General features: G+C 40.1%; 1 protein-coding gene across 6 annotated transcripts in view; it reads left to right on the top strand.

Moving 5' to 3' along the window:
* The window catches only part of ERCC6 (ERCC excision repair 6, chromatin remodeling factor), a 77481-nt gene that overhangs the window by 39319 nt on the left and 25126 nt on the right, over positions 1-13036 (top strand). For all 6 annotated transcript variants that reach the window (XM_027595928.1, XM_027595930.1, XM_027595932.1 and 3 more), the window contains 3 exons: positions 410-545; positions 11028-11198; positions 11654-11830. In XM_027595928.1, coding sequence (XP_027451729.1) covers positions 410-545; positions 11028-11198; positions 11654-11830 — 484 coding nt within the window. The remainder of the gene's footprint in view (positions 1-409; positions 546-11027; positions 11199-11653; positions 11831-13036) is intronic.

Raw genomic sequence — 13036 nt, 5'->3', positions numbered from 1 at the left:
ATGCCTTGGGCATGCCAACCTTCAGAGCCCCCGAGCACGGCAGCATTTCTGTCCTGCTTACTTCCCATGGCTGGGAGGTTGACTGAAATCGTGTGGGTGAAAACTGCTAAGATTCTCTTAGGTTTGAAGAGATACATAACGGCTTCCCTCACCTGCAATAGAAGAGGAAAGGAAAGTATTTTTGTTAGTAATTTTTGTTTCATTTTCTTTTACTTTACTCTAGATTTCACTTACTGGGTGTTAACCTCAACAGCTTTTTCTTTAAAGAAAATATCGATAAATTTCCAAAGCTAGGCTTTTCTTTTTTAAATGATTACCTTCCTGTTTGTTTATTTTTCTTGTTTTTTGGTGGTTAATCATCCATATATTGTCATTCATGGTTGTGTTTTCTTGGACGTTTTGGGTGCAGGTTCAAGGGGTTGGGTCCGACTATAATTGTCTGTCCAACGACAGTGATGCATCAGTGGGTGAAGGAATTTCATACATGGTGGCCTCCGTTCAGAGTGGCAATTCTACATGAAACCGGCTCCTATACTCAAAAAAAGGTAACACTACAATACTTCAGTACCTGTTGGTTTGCTTGGTTTTAAACGTCTCCATTTTACATATTTGTTTTTCCTTTGATCCCTGTATTTCTCAGATATATGTTCCTGTGTTTCTTTTATGCATTACTGTTACTGATGTAATTTAGAGCTCTGTATTTTCAAAACAATTATGAATGTAGGCTTTATCATTCTAACGGTTCATAGTGGCCTTGAGACGTGTTTGTTGTCCAGCAAAACACCAACTGGGCACGGACAGTGCACCACAAGCCTGCTAGTGTGAGTGGGACCATACAGTGGGGGCTTAGAGAGCAGTTAACTAGTCGGATTCGGTCCATTAGTGGCTTTCCACAGTTTCAGGAAAGTGTAATGTAATAACTCCTCATTGGTAAATGCATTTAACATGCTTTTCAACATATTTTTAATGAACAAAAGAACAACCTGCCATTTTGAGAATTTCCTAATTTGTTGCTTTTCCTATTGCTTTTTTGTTAAATTGTGTTCTCTGAATCTTTGGTCATCATGTAAGCACAAGCACTGTATTTTGAATTTCTTCACTAATGTGTAATTTTAGTCACATGATTAAAAAGGAGGTTATTTGTGCTCACATGGGTAGCACAGAGAGGTTGTATTATGCTTTTTTAATCCTCAGCTCTGACCATCCAGACTGTGAGCTGTGTAAAGTGCCCATAAGCATTTGCTGAAGAGCTAATAATTGCCCTTCTTCACCATGGGTTTGCAGGTTATTTTATTGACACGAAGTGGCAGTTTGCTGTGAATTCTTTCTTTCCCAAGTCTTTGGAGCTCTTGAGTGAGCTCTCGTGGACTCACACGAGAGCAGCATACCTGAAAGAGCTGCTGAATGTTTGTCTCACTGAGTTAGACACGTGGGCTCCTGAACTCCATTGTTTCTGCAGTTTCGCCCCGTACCCCTTTCCTCCAAACTCCTGTTTTGTTCACGATCATGAGTAAGTGCAACTTTTGATCAAAGTGAATCAGGACTATCTGTAATTTGGTAGCTCAAGTCTGGTGAGATGGGATCTTGCTTATCCTAGCTGCTGTTACACCAACTGACTTTGCCCTGAATTTTAAATGGTAAATGGAAAACAAACTGAGTTAAAATAATTAATGAAGTAGGGTTAATGCTGTGGACAAAACGAAATGAAACAAAACAAAACAGTGATTTTTAACAGCATAAAAATAACCATTTAGGTTGTTTTTCTAGTCAAACCAAATTGTTGTAAATATCTTTTTGTCACCCTCGTAAAACATTTTTGATGCCTTTTTTCATTTCCATCGTCTGTTGACATTTCTTAATGTTTTGTATTGCAAAACCCAGCAGGATTCGTTACTTGATGTTTCTCTTTAAAAGGTACATTTTCCTTATGTTCCTCTTTATCTCTTTCTGGCTACTGAAGGGCATATGTTCACTTTCACCTTTATCATAGCTTACCTGCATTTCCTCTTTTATTATAACCTGAAGAACTATTTTCATGTAAATGAAATGTCTCTGTTGGTGCCCTGCTTCCTTGTTTGGAGGGCAGAGCTTTAGAGAATAGACATTTCACTTTTGTTTGCTGTGATTCCATCTTCTGAGGTTGTTTTGCACACACAAACACATGCATATATGTGATTGTTCATAATTTTTTTTGTACTTTACAGTTTGCTAAGGACCTTAACTTGAAGTTTCTTATTTAACTTTTGAGGAAAAGCAGTAGACGTGTGTTTCCTCTGACCCTTAATTAACTCTGTTTCTTTTCCATTATAAAGTATCCCCGATCTCTAAAGATGTAAGTTGGCATGCAAAAGACCAAAAAGGTGTTCGTTTGCATCTTACAAACCATACTCTCGACTTAGAAACACAGTTTATTGTTTATCATTGTTAATATCAGTTTATTTGTGATGAGTACACATTAAAAATACATTAAGTCCTTTGCACAGACCTTGTTAGTAACACTTCCAAGATCAGAACTCCGGCTGCTAGATTCAAACACCAAAGTGACATTTGATACCTTTGCTCCTTCCTTTTAATATTTGTTCACGAAGATCTTTGTCACCACCCCATGCATACCTGTTGGCTTGCAGATAATGTGTTAGATTACAGTTAAATATGTTTTTTAATCATGTTTCAAATATTCTGTCTGACCTCTAACCCAGCATCTAATGCTTGACTTCCTTTCTGTCCTTATCAGCTGAGATTCTTTTTCTCCATGGGGGAGCTTTCTGTGCCCACGGGCCTGTCCAGATGATGGCACTCTGACATAGGGACATTCAGTGCTGGAGAAAATATGGAAGAGAAGAGAATTTCTCTTTAGAAAACTTAAAAGTACTAATTCAGTAATTGTTCTGCTTATCATTCAAGTAGATTGCCTTTATTTTCCTAATGATTTGTTGTAGCTGATAGGACATGAAATTTTGAAAATTAAAAAAATTTTCATTTAGAGCACAGGCATCAGATGATCACTTTCTGAATGGAACGCATCCGTCATTCTTCTTTCTTACATTGCCTTTTAGCTTCCTACTTCTCTCACCATGTGACCCTCTATTATCTTTGTTAATACTCTGTTTGATTGACAGCATAATTTAGAATTATCAAATGCAAACCCAGCAACCATGCAGAAAAATACGTGGCTAGTATTTTCAACCAAACAATCAAATCAGATAAAGACGTTTTCAGTCTTCTGGATCTTCTTTTAATGGTCAATTGAAATCTCATTTCATAGGAATCTAAGATTTTCCTTTTCTCATGTTTTATGATCCCTCTTTTCTAACAGAGAAACTTGATACATGAGTTGATTAAAATACATTTCTTGAGTAACTATAAACATGACATTGCAGGTATTTGAGGCTGTCAGGGCTCCAAAATATGGATATGATGTTTTTAACTGACCTTGAAAAGCTAGCCATTTTCTTGGGGAGAGAAAATATCTGAAAAGATAATAAAAGAAGGCAGTTTTGTACTTATCCGTAACTCACAGTGGGTGGTGGTATCTTTAGCACTGTGTTACGAAGTTTATTTTATTATTAAGGACCCTTTTTATCAATTTGTTGGAAGATGTTTAATGAGAAATTTCTTGCTTGTATTCTGAACCAGTAGTCACTTTGTCTCTCCCACCTTTTCCTGTTATATCCTACAGGTACGGTAATTCTGTGGAGTATTTTTGATAATTCAAAGGGTTTTATCGCATTTTGACAAACTTGTGGCATTTAGGGGCATAAGAGTGGGAAATGCAACAAGAGCACAAAGGTTCCAAAATGTAGCTTTTATCATTACCAGATCAGGGTTTGAATCTTGGATTTGCCATTTTATAGCTTTGTGACCTTGAACAAATCACTTAGCTTCTCTGAGCCTAGTTTGATCTCCAAAAAATGAGTATTTTTTTTGGTAATTTTGTGAAGAGTTGTTGAGGTAATAGGTATGCATGAAAAGCTTAGTGTCGTCCTTGGCAGGTAACATTTATTCAGGTAATTTTGGACGGTTAGAAACAAAGAATGTCATAGACCCATTCTTCCCGGTAGTCAAAAGAAAAGATGCTCTGTTGTTTCTGACTGATTCAATATAAATACTTGCTAGCTTGAAGGTTCACACTTGCTTTATCAAACGTGTTCGTGGGCATTCACGTCTAGACCTTTTTTTCCTCACATCCAGATGCATCTGGCCCCGAGTGGATACGGTGAAATAGCATGCTAAAGTTCTTTTTGCGAAACACAAGGTGTGACTAAAGAACAAACCACAGGAAAACATGGCTGTTTGATGAAACTGCCATCACGTGTTCTTTAAAAAGGCCCGTTTTCTGAACACTAGTCAGAGGACTTGGCTTTTTAAAGAGCTGGAAGGGAGTCAGGCAAAAACATAGCAAATAAAAGTAGAAAAGGGCCACACGGTCCCTCAAGCATCCTAAATATTTCAGGCCAATTCCAAGTACACAAATTATAACACAAAGTGATGTAATTCCTATTAACTTGAGAGACGGTGTATACACCTGATACATGAAATGATAGATGCTATATGCTTGTTCTGTGAGGTAGATTGTAGAATTATGTTGCTGGAGACCCTTTTTTCTTCATTGTCAGCACAAATCCTTGTTTATTAAAGATTTAGCTTGAAGGAAATTTTAATTAATTACAGGTGCCGTAAATCCTGCCCGGGAAGCCGTGCTGTGTTTCCCGTGAATGGCCTTCCTGTGCCTGTGCTGCAGCCCGCTCGCCCCGCTGCCTGACAGTGTGATTTATGGCTCTTGTTTTCTACCGGTCCGCTGTTTGCCCTCTAGGAGGGATCGGTCTCCTGAGCCTCCATAATAACAGCAGCGCTTTCACAGACGTCTTTTAATGACAACCGCACTGCATTCAGTAAGTCAGGCTAATTGCAGATGTACCCTATTAATTGCAAAAACTAGGAGAGGTTACATATTTTACAAGCTTTTAATTTGAAACCGCCCGAGATGATTTGTCTTAAGTGTTTGGATAGAGACGTCCGTAATATTCAACAATTCGCCATTATTGAAACTCCAGTCTAGGCCGTTATAGAATTCTGAGATTGAATCAGGTGAAAACAAATAGTCTTAGATGATGTTTTTACCCAGTGGCCGTTAAGTGGAAGTTACATTGTCAATAGGGACATTAAAAAAAAAAATTCTTATGCTTCTTATGAAAGTGTCTTTTTGATTATTACTCATCATACATCTTTCTGAATATGGTAGAAATTGTGTATTTCTATGGCTTAACGTTACAGAATTTTCCAGATCAACTTCAGTCTTTATTAAACATGCAAAAGAAGCTGACCATGGTGCCAGTGGTGTGTATTTGAGAGGCTTGGCATCTCATTTGCTCAGCTGTGGTGAAGTGGTGTCCAGAATCCAGTTCAGGGTGGCATTTCTTGGTGGGTGGGGGCGTTAAGGGAATGGCCGTGGTGAGTCTTTGCATCCAGCAGTTGCAGGAGTTCCAGGGTCCCAAGCAAGTGGACGCACATTTGCAGGGACTGGCTACGACCCAGTGGACATTTCATAAACGTGGGTGGTAATTTGTCCTCTGTTGGTTTTGAAGCCCCGAACATTGGTAGTTGTTTTCATCCCCCCTTGTCTCTGTGTGTGCACAGAGCTCCAGGCCTAGAGGAGAGTTGGGCACAGACATTCTCAGTTTCGGTCCGCTGCCTTCTTGGGTCCTAGCTGCTTTATGACTTCTAGCAGCCACTGCTCTCCTGGCGGGGAAGACAGGGGTAGAGTTGTGGCAGCTGCCTGTCCACAGTGTCCATGAAAAATTTAGGGGCAGAGGAGCTCTTAGCATCAGCTCTGGCTTCTGAAAGTCCCGGGACTGGCGGGATGAGGCGTGCGAGGAGGAGCAGTGCATCTTTGCACGGCCCGCCTTTCTTCGTGGGCACTACGAGCTGCAGCGGGGCCCGTGGTGGTGGATTAGCAGTGTAGTCAGGGCATAGGGGAGGGAGGCGAGTCCAGGAGAAACCTGGCTGTGTGTTTGGAAAGCTGTGAGCCCTGAGGTTTTTACTGTGCATTCACCGTAAGGTACAGAGTTGGGAAATGGTTAATCAGCTGTGGTCTTCAATGTAGGACTGTGCAGGCATTGAAAACCAAAACGGTTCATGAAAACCATGAACAGGAAGACTGCAAAGGAGTGGTCATAGTAATAATATAGCTCTCCCCGTTGAACTTTTAATACGTACCGGGTACCATAGTTGTTCTCTAAAGCAGTTTTATAAACTCGGAAGTTTTGAGTGGGTATTATGACATGAGAAAGTCATTTCTCCCTCTTTGTTTTTCTCTTTCAAAATGTTTTTGGCTCTTATTACACCATTTTATACTCTGTTGACTTAAAAAATTTTCCAATCCTAGTTTATTAACATAATATTAAAATCATTTTTGAAGATGTTGAATTTTATAAAATTTGCATAATTGTGATTACATGAATGATTGCATTAGGTTTCCTGATACTTCGCTCTTCTTATATTCCTGTGATGAGCCTTATTAGGTTAATATACGGCTAGATTTTATTTGTAAGTAATGGATCTCTAGTAGGGAGTACATGTGTAAGTGTGGTGTGTCTGTTAGTTTTGAAAACAGGGTTTTGCTAGCCTTATAGTAATGAATTGAAATGCGTCCTGTCTTTTCCTGCATTTTGGAATAGTTTAAACAACAGGATGGATTCCTATGTTGCTCGTGAAACCCTTTGGGTCTGGTTGACTTTTGGTGAGAAGAGCATACCATCTTTTTCAAGTTCATCAGTAATTGGTCTCATCGGTTTGTCTCATTTTTCTTGGGTCCATTTTGGTACTTTTTTTTTTTTTTTTTTTTAACAGTTGTCCTCTGTCAAAGTGTTCAGGGTTTTGGCATTAGCTCACTAGGGGCAGTGGTGAGAAGACACATTTGTGTGGTATCTACATCTGGGTTGTGCTCTTTTGACATTCTCACGCTGTGCAGCTGGTCTGTTCTTTGGGCTGACTTGACAGAGCTTTGTTTTGTTTTTTTCAGTGAGCTATTTCGTTTTATGCTTTTGCAGTTCTACCAGTTTTGTTTTTTTATGGTCCACTGTTTTGTTTTTATCTTATTCTCTCATTTTCCTTTTTTAGCAGATTGCATTGACTGACTGCTCAGCTTGCTTTTAAGCCTCAGTGGCATGTGAGGAATACGAGTATTCCTTATGTGGTCAGAAACTCTGCTGATAGCTCTTAAAAAGGAGCTCACAGATGGTGGTGCTCAGATCATTTGTATCTTAATTTTTTACCTCTTGTTTTCTTTAATCTTACTTTCTCTCTTCTGGTCTGTCAAACTCTGGGAGGCTGCGCCTGGTCCCCTGCAGGCTGTGGATGTCCTGCTTTGTCAGCACAGCTCTGAGGACTTTGCACCCCTTGTTTGCTGCAGGGCTTGTTGGTTGTTGGTAGGTGAAGGTGCGTGGCTCCTCCTCCGGCATGTACTGTCGCCTTTAAAATATAAAATATCCCTCTCTGTTCCTGTTCAGTTCATTTTGTCTGGTATTTGTATTTCTAGTCCTACCCTGTTTCTCTTTGCAGTTCTTGGGTAATTCCCATATTTTCAGCTTTTGGTGCCAGGCTCGTTTTGGTCTAAGGGTTTGGCTGTATGTACCCCCTGGAAAGTCTCACTGCTAATAAACCCACTGTCATTGTGGAGTCTCCTGGTATATTTAGTCTGAAACCAGCGATTGTATTTTCTGTTTATTATATTTTCTGTTTTCCTGATTTTTTTCTATTTTCTATTACTTTTTTCCCCTAGAGTGGTTTGATAATTCTGCAGTCTAATTCTTGTATTTATGTGGAAGTAGCAGCTATGGATCAGTAGATGAGCTTTTTTTTTTTTTTTTTACAAGTGTAATCCAACCTGTTTTTCTTTCATAGCTAAAAAGCAGATAGTGTCATAGGGGAAGGGAGGGAGACAAACCAGAAGAGACTCTTAATCTCAGGAAACAAATTGAGGGTTGCTGGAGTGGTGGGGGTGGGAGGGTTGGGGTGGCTGGGTGATGGACATTGGGGAGGGTATGTGCTATGGTGAGTGCTGTGAATTGTGTAAGACTGATGAATCACAGACCTGTACCCCTGAAACAAATAATACATTATACGTTAATTAAAAAAAAAAAGCAGACATTGTCTGTCACCTGTGCTCCTTTCTACCCTTGGGGCAGAATTTTTAGTATACTTTTATTTTCTCCTGTTCTTACTCTAGGTTTTGTTAAATAAGAATTATAGTGACACTTAAAAATATATCCCTTTTTATATTTTAGATTTAATCTTAACGGTTTCATTAATATTTAAAACAATGTTTTAATATTTACTTACTGTTTTAATACAGGTTTCCCTGCTGTCCAAAAGTAGAGCATTCCTGTAAAACCCAAAATGGCTTAAAGTGAAGAAGCTCTTACCATTAATTTATATTGAAAAGTTCTTGAGCTTTCCTAGACCCAAACAATAACCTCTCTTAGGCTTTTCTGATACCTTAGGACACATCTTGCTAACATGCACAAAATAAATCGAGATAATGCATAGGTGTTCATAGATGCAGTTCAAAGCTACGGCGCTTGCTGCCCAGATGCTGGGTGTAGTTCCCGGGGAAGGAGCTTGGTGGCGCCACTTGTGCTCGGGGTGTGCGCTGCCTCTATAATGGCTCACTGCGAAACAAAGACAAAAACACCTTTTTTCATAAAAGCGAAAATCCTTTTTGGCTTTCTTTTGGTCGGCAAAAACAGATACTAATTTGATAGGTCTTTTGTAAAAGTGAAGAAGCTAACTGAACTTTGGAAAAGCAGAGAATACGTGTAATTTTTTTAAAGAACTGGTGTATGTATTACATGTAATTTCCCCTTAAATCTTTTTTTCCTTTCACAGTTAAGTATGAGGCAGCGTTGCCTAAGATTGAGTTAATGATGGCTTTGGAGTTGGCTCCCTTTCTACGTTCAAATCATGACTCCACCACTTCCCAGCTGTGTGACCTGGTATATTATTACAGTTTCCTCCCCTGTAAACCAGGGGTTCATAATAGGACCTCTGTCCTTTTTCAGGGGCTTGCTGAGAGTGCTCTGTCTGTGATGAGCATTCTGGGTCAGGGAGCTCCGCCGTCTGCTGTTCTGCAGGCGCTATGCGTTCCAGGCACACTTTCTTCTGCCCTAGGAGAGGGACCATGTTCTTTTAGTGACCATACCTCTGCCCTGGCTGGATGTATAGTGTACTGTACCCAGCCTCTCTCTGGCTGGCTTATTTTCTGTTTTTGCCTATCTGGAGGTGGAATTTATTTTTTCCGTCAAGCATGACTGCCAGTTTGGATCAGTGCAGAATTCCAGGGTCAGAGTGTTTTCCCTAGAATTATGGAAAGATCGTCTCTTTGCTTTCTGACAATTCAGAGAAACAGAAGAGATATCCAACTCAGGTGGAGTCTTTTTCCTCTGAAGGGAATCTTTTCTTCCGTTTTGTTCTGACTAGAAGCTACAGCATTTTCTCTGTACTTTTGGAATCCTAGTAGGTATATGCCTAGGTATAGGTCTCTTTTCATTGTTTCTGCCTGACACTCCATTACGTTTTGCTCTATACACTCCTGTTTCTCTTTAGAATTTTTTTCTATCTTTTAAAAAAAAATCATTGTTTTTTTATATCCTTTTGTATTCTCTCCTCCTGGAATTCATGTTCTGTATCAGTAGAGCGCCTGGATTTGTCTTCTTGTCTCCCTGGCTTTTCTCTCATTTTCTTTTTCTGGCTTTAAAATAAAAAAATCACTTCCCATCTATCTTGTTTTAAGTTTAACAAGAATTGACACAAAGAGTATTTTAGAAAAATAAATGTTGGGTAAGTGTTTACATATGATAACTTTTTCTAGTCTTCTTTTGAGGGCCCTCCTCCTTTTTTTTCCTAAAATTATGTTAATCACCATACATTACATCATTAGTTTTTGATGTAGTGTTCCATGATTCATTGTTTGCGTATAACACCCAGTGCTCCATGCAGTACGTGCCCTCTCTAATACCCATCACCAGGCTAACCCATCCCCCCACCCCCCTCCCCTCTAGAACCCTCAGTTTGTTTTTCAGAGTCCATAGTCTCTCATGGTTCATCTCCCCCTCTGATTTCCCCTTCTGTGATTCAGCAGTCTTACACAATTCACAGCGCTCACCATAGCACATACCTTCCCCAATGTCTATCACCCAGCCACCCCATCCTTCCCACCCCCCACCACTCCAGCAACCCTCGGTTTGTTTCCTGAGATTAAGAATTCCTCATATCAGTGATGTCATATGATACAGATCTTTCTCTGATTGACTTATTTCGCTCAGCAAAATAACCTCCAGTTCTATCCACGTTGTTACAAATGGCAAGACTTCATTCCTTTTGATGGCTGCATAATATTCCATTGTATATATATACCACATCTTCTTTATGCATTCATCTGTCGATGGACATCTTGGCTCTTTCCACAGTTTGGCTGTTGTGGACATTGCTGCTATAAACATCGGGGTGCACGTACCCCTTCAGATCCCTACATTTGTATCTTTGGGGTAAATACCCAGTAGTGCAATTGCTGGGTCGTATGGTAGCTCTGTTTTCAACTTTTTGAGGAACCTCCACACTGTTTTCCAGAGTGGCTGCACCAGCTTGCATTCCCACCAACAGTGTAGGAGGGTTCCCCTTTCTCCGCATCCCCGCCAACATCTGTCGTTTCCTGACTTGTTAATTTTAGCCATTCTGACTGGTATGAGGTGGTATCTCATTGAGGTTTTGATTTGGATTTCCCTGATGCCGAGAGGGCCCTCCTCCTTAATAGTAGATCTAGTAGTCAGTGTTTACCAGTTACAGATTAATAAAACATAAACTTCGAGTGCTGATAATGCATAATTGTAATCGTATGTATTATGATTGTGTACATATTTTAAAAGTGCATTAGATTATATCATTGAAAGGTTGCCATTTAAAGAATCATGCTCATTTAGTTTATTTAAATGAGCTTATTTAAAACTGGCTTTACCGTTTTATCATTTTAGGAGAAACTAATTCGAGATATTGCTCATTGTCATGGCATTTTGATCACTTCTTACTCCTACATTCGGCTAATGCAAGATGACATTAGCAGACATGACTGGCACTATGTGATCTTGGACGAGGGGCACAAAATTCGAAATCCAAATGCTGCTGTCACTCTTGCTTGCAAACAGGTATGACCTTTTTTATAGCAAGGGAGATTTCCAGGTGGAAAATAGTATTTAATTGAGAATAAACTCTGCTTTTAGTAACACACTTACTGACTCTTGTGCCTTTGCATAAGGAATTTGAAATACACGTTTACCTTAATGCAGAAAATTCTTTATTCTTGCCCATAATCATGGTAAAAATTCTCATTGTTCACATTACTGACTGTCTCTCATTGGGGTCAGTTGTTAGAATGTAACCAAATCCAACTCTCATCCCTAGTATTCAGCTTGAACAATAAGAAAAATTCTTCCCTATTTATTTTTCTATATTGCATAAAATGTATACATTTTGGAGATGATTAAAATGATATGTAAAAGTGTTAAATAACCAGGACTGTATGGGAATATTTTGGGGTGGGGATGGTGATCATCTCTTGAAAAGTGAATTTAATAAAAAAGTGTTTTCTTTCCCCAATTAGTTCCGCACCCCTCATCGCATCATCTTGTCTGGCTCACCAATGCAAAATAACCTCCGGGAGCTGTGGTCGCTCTTTGACTTCATCTTCCCAGGAAAGTTAGGCACATTGCCCGTGTTCATGGAGCAGTTCTCGGTCCCCATCACCATGGGGGGATATTCAAATGCCTCCCTGGTGCAGGTAACGTATTAGGCAGGTGACACTTCTAGGTGTTTTAATATTTAAACTGTTCTACTTAATACTGTACTTTGTAGCCAAGTCATTCATAATATAAGGGAAATGGCCAAGCTTATAAACTGGTATCTGCCAAAAATCACAAAATTATTTTTGCTTGACACCTCATATTTTTCCAGATGAGTTTTAAAAAATCATGTAATGTATTCAAAACCAGTCAGAAATTATGAAACAAGAATGAATTAGTTCTAGACACTATATAATTTAGTTCATCTTATAAGATAGTGTCAAAGCTTAGAAAAGGGGAAGCCAGGGAGGATTGAGTTGTTCAGAGAGAACCCAATTCTGGGAAAATAGGCCAAGAAGAGTCGGGGCATTCTAGATTAGGGCAGTGGTGTGAACACAGCTGTGTTGTGTGGCCACTGGCCAGAAGAGACATGCCTGATTGTACTGGAGATGCTTGTGGGGTAGCAGGGAAGGTGTGGATGCCAGATATGGGGGCCTTGAAAAGGGAGGCAGAGGCTCTTAGCCAGCGAAGAGCCACCGAAGATGTCTGAGCAGGAGGATGAAGGAGGGCTGCTCTTGGAGGGTCCCTCAGGCTGCACAAGTGGTGAGGGACCCCCAGGAATTGTTAGGGGTGAGGGTGATGAGGACCTGGACCTGGACTTGGGTGGTGGTTCTGAGAAAGAAGGTGGAGAGCAAGAGTTCCAAGTGGCATCTTTTTCCGTAGAACAAACAAGATGTGGGGGCCGCTAAGATAAAGGAAATGGGGTGGAAGTGGTGAGCTTGCTACAGCTGACCCCTGAGGTTTTAGACCTGGGTGACTGGCAGAAGTTGGGGGAGGGGGTTGTCACAGACAGGAACATCAGGACGCTGACCTCAGGGCGGTCTGTGGCATGTGGAGGCAGACCTCAGCCGTGGTGAAGGGCACAAGCCCTAAGGTGGGGCCTGCACCCACCAGGTCATGACTGAGCCGGAAATAAAGCCATCTACCAAAAGAGGCCTTTACGTGTTTAAAAATACTTAGAGAAAGAATTTTGGACCTTTAAAATTAGGGGATTGTCAAAAATCATTTTAATACTTGAGATGGAATGACTTATAACTAACTTTTATAAGAGCCCCTCTTCCTCCTGCTGTCCTTCATTTATACCATTCTTTTGGAAATTTTATTTTGAAACCCTGCTGTCCTTCATTTATACCATTCTTTTGGAA

This window comes from Zalophus californianus, chromosome 15 (assembly GCF_009762305.2).
Source record: "Zalophus californianus isolate mZalCal1 chromosome 15, mZalCal1.pri.v2, whole genome shotgun sequence".
In the NCBI taxonomy this organism is placed as follows: Eukaryota; Metazoa; Chordata; class Mammalia; order Carnivora; family Otariidae; genus Zalophus; species Zalophus californianus.
The sequence above is the reverse complement of the archived record's forward strand: the minus strand, read 5'-3'. Positions and strand labels throughout refer to the sequence as shown.